The sequence below is a fragment of the Limulus polyphemus genome, unplaced genomic scaffold, assembly GCF_000517525.1.
Source record: "Limulus polyphemus unplaced genomic scaffold, Limulus_polyphemus-2.1.2 Scaffold1215, whole genome shotgun sequence".
Taxonomy (NCBI): domain Eukaryota; kingdom Metazoa; phylum Arthropoda; class Merostomata; order Xiphosura; family Limulidae; genus Limulus; species Limulus polyphemus.
This window is the reverse complement of record NW_013666825.1, coordinates 125,780-129,980: the sequence shown is the minus strand read 5'-3', so window position 1 is coordinate 129,980 and position 4,201 is coordinate 125,780. Positions and strand designations below refer to the sequence as shown.

The 4,201-nt window shown below is 32.8% G+C and overlaps 1 protein-coding gene across 1 annotated transcript in view; it reads right to left on the bottom strand.

Annotated features, from left to right (window-relative positions):
* Positions 1–200: 200 nt before the first annotated feature.
* LOC111086579 overlaps positions 201–4,201 on the bottom strand; it is a 9,668-nt gene continuing 5,667 nt past the window's right edge. Inside the window, exons 3-4 of the mRNA XM_022389954.1 lie at positions 2,359–2,651; positions 201–356 (exon numbers count right to left, since the gene is read on the bottom strand). Of these exons, the coding sequence (XP_022245662.1) occupies positions 332–356; positions 2,359–2,651 (318 nt within the window). The 3' untranslated portion in view covers positions 201–331. The remainder of the gene's footprint in view (positions 357–2,358; positions 2,652–4,201) is intronic.

Here is a 4,201-nt window from a genome sequence, read left to right as displayed (position 1 = left end):
CAATAAACAAGAAACAGGCAAATAAGAAACACTCACCAACTGGAAACTTAGACAGAATAAACGGCTGGGTCATAAAGTCAAGGACGTTATTTCTAGATATATACGGCCAAGAAAAAAATAACATAGAACAGAATTTGGTAGTGACTGAAAAGATTATAATAATTTATTCATTGATCATAATTAACTGTAAAATATGTATAAAATTAGCATATACATGACTCAACTGTATGTTTATTAACTACATAAGAAGTTTTTAAAACCAGGTAGTTTATCTCTCGAATGAAGAAGTCTCACTGGGCTACAAAGCGACGTCGAGCTAGGGTTAAAAACTTCATAGCAGACTGACAGTGTTACATCTACGTCAAAGAAAAACAAAGGAAACTTAAAAGATATCGTAAGCTTCATTAAAACAGGTTTACACAGTTACAATACTTTAAAGTATATACATATAAAAGTTTCAATATATACATATGTTGTTGATATAACAACTTCAGATGCTTAATTTTATTCATTGCACATATTGTTGTCATGAAAACGTCACGTGCTCGCACTCCACTAATTGTGAATATATTTAGTATTTTTTTTTTTTAGAGAAATATTTCCAAATTGCTAAAACATTTCTTCATCATGAGCAAATATTATTAGGTCAATAAGAATAGTTTATAACACTCTACGGACATAAGACGTCCTTTAAAGAAAAACACATTTTTCATTCGGATTCTAAAGTATTAAATGACGTGAATTCACGTAAGATGTAACTATACAGTTGTAATAATAATGAAGCCAGAACGTGAAGCTTCTAGTTTATTCTCCAGATGGCGCCTCATTTTACATGAAAAAAATATATATGTTTGTAATAATCTCTCACCACTCTGGTAGTAAACCAACCATATTTGTAATAATCTCTCACCACTCTGGTAGTAAACCAACCATGTTTGTTATAATCTCTCACCACTCTGGTAGTAAATTAAGCAAGTTTGTAATAATCTCTCACCACTCTGCTAGTAAACCAAGCATGTTTGTAATAATCTCTCACCACTCTGGTAGTAAACCAACCATGTTTGTAATAATCTCTCACCACTCTGGTAGTAAACTAACCATGTTTGTAATAATCTCTCACCCCTCTAGTAGTAAACTAAGCATGTTTATAATAATCTCTCACCACTCTGGTAGTAAACCAACCATGTTTGTAATAATCTTTCACCACTCTAGTAGTAAACCAACCATGTTTGTAATAATATTTCACCACTCTAGTAGTAAACCAACCATGTTTGTAATAATCTCTCAAATTACAAACATGGTTGGTTTACTACCAGAGTGGTGAGAGATTATTACACACATGCTTGGTTTACTACTAGAGGGGTGAGAGATTATTACAAACATGGTTGGTTTACTACCAAAGTGGTGAGAGACTTATTACACACATGGTTGGTTTACTACTAGAGGGGTGAGAGATTATTACAAACATGCTTGGTTTACTACTAGAGTGGTGAGAGATTATTACAAACATGGTTGGTTTACTACTAGAGTGGTGAAAGATTATTACAAACATGGTTGGTTTACTACTAGAGGGGTGAAAGATTATTACAAACATGGTTGGTTTACTACTAGAGTGGAATCTCTCACCACTCTGGTAGTAAACCAACCATGTTTGTAATAATCATTCACCACTCTAGTAGTAAACCAACCATGTTTGTAATAATCTCTCACCACTCTGGTAGTAAACTAAGCATGTTTGTAATAATCTCTCACCACTCTGGTAGTAAACTAAGCAAGTTTGTAATAATCTCTCACCACTCTGGTAGTAAACCAACCATGTTTGTAATAATCTCTCACCCCTCTAGTAGTAAACCAAGCATGTTTTAGTCATCTCTTATTACTCAGGTAATATACTTTATCATGACCACTGTTGTAGAAAATTCAGGTAATCAGTTAAGGTACTAAATTAAATTAAGTTAAAAACGTCAATAAAATCATTAAAAGGGAGAAATCAGAATCATTCTTAGTCTGAAATTTATCACAATTAACGTTTTAATTTATCATTTGATCTCTAATGAAAGTCTAGGCTACCGAAACCCTTTTTGACGACTAGAACAATGAAAGATGAAGAAATTGATGTTTTTATGATGACCGTTATTTTTCCACTACATTTATTACTCAGTTTTATTATGTTTTACCACTACATTTATTACTCAGCTTTGTTCTATTTTACCACCACAACTTTGCACGTAAACTTCGATTTTTATGTGCCTCTGTGTCACTCATATGTATTTTCAGAAATTCTTTGTGGTTAATTTAATGTTTGTAACTTCAATATTTCTTCACTAAATATTTATTCTCTTCGTGCAGATGTCTTACCTGCAAGTCCGCGTGTTAAAATAGAGCCCTGTCGAACACTTAGAATAGTTCTTACATTTACACTCGCAGACCTCGGAGTCCCAGATTTGGTCCTTATGACAGCTGCCAGATCTATGTTGATTTTTACAAACGCAACAGCATTCGTCTTCCTTATAAATCTGTTGGCTCGAACAGTCTGAAGCTTTCTCCTTACATTGAAACGAACACTTTTCATGCTTCTCGAGCTTAACTGTTTCGTGACTCTGGAAATCAAACTTTTCACTTCCTGATTCAGAATATTTGGCCTTCAGTACCTATTAAAAAGAGTAAAATAAGGTGTAAAAGGCCATAGAAATAACGACCGTTCTAATTATCTAAACGTGAACAGGCTAGATGCAATTAAGATTTAAATCCTTCAATAACAAGAAACAACAATGTTCGCGGAATGTTGACGATTGAACACTTGTTTTATTATCAAACTTTGAACGAGTAAACAAGAAATAAACTCAATGTAGTTTGATGCAAATTTTGTAGGTAAAATATGAAAGAAAGATTTTCATTTAACATCTGTAAACACCACGAAAAATCATTAAATATTTGACAAGTCTACATAAGTTCGATCTGCTGGGTGAAATAAGTGGAAATGTTTCAATGGGTAAACAGAGAAACATAACTGAACTCGTGTAAACACCATTCAATCACAACAGTTTTAGTTAACACAACTGAAACCCTGTAAACATAATTCATTCACAGCAGTTTTATTTAACACAATTGAAACCGTGTAAACATAGTTCAATCACAGCAGTTTTAATTTACACGACTGAAACCATGTAAATGTCATTCATTCACACCAGATCTACTTACCATAACTTAAACTGTTTAAGCATCATTCAGATTTATGAGTTCGGGGGAGGAAAAAGAAACTTTTCACGAAAAGAAAAACGGTAAATATGTCTAGAACTTTGTTAGTCGTAAATCAAAAACCTACATGTTCTCTTTGTCCATAATTACCCACTATATCCAATACACAACTAGAAACAACTATCCATTAGTGTTACCACTATATCCAATACATAACTAGACACAACTATCCATTAGTGTTACCCCTATATCCAATACACAACTATCCATTAGTGTTACCACTATATCCAATACACAACTAGACACAACTATCCATTAATGTTACCACTATATCCAATACAAATCTAGACATAACTATACATTAATGTTACCACTATATATCCAATACAAAACTAGACAAGAGTATCCATTAATGTTACCACTATATCCAATACACAACTAGAAACGACTATCCATTAATGTTACCATTATATCCAATACACAACTAGAAACAACTATCCATTAATGTAACCACTATATCCAATACGCTACTGGACACAACTATCCATTAATGTAACCACTATATCCAATACATAACTGGACACAATTATCCATTAATGTTACCATTATATCCAATACACAACTAGACACAACTATCCATTAATGTTACCATTATATCCAATACAAAACTAGATACAACTATCCATTAATGTAACCACTATATCCAATACGCTACTGGACACAACTATCCATTAATGTAACCACTATATCTGATACACTACTGAACACGACTATTTATTGATGTTACCATTATATCGAATATACAACTATCCATTAGTGTTACCCCTATATCCAATACACAACTATCCATTAGTGTTACCACTATATCCAATACACAACTAGACACAATTATCCATTGATGTTACCACTATATCCAATACACAAGTGGACACAATTATCCATTAATGTAACCACTATATCCGATACACTACTGGACACGACTATTTATTGATGTTACCATTAT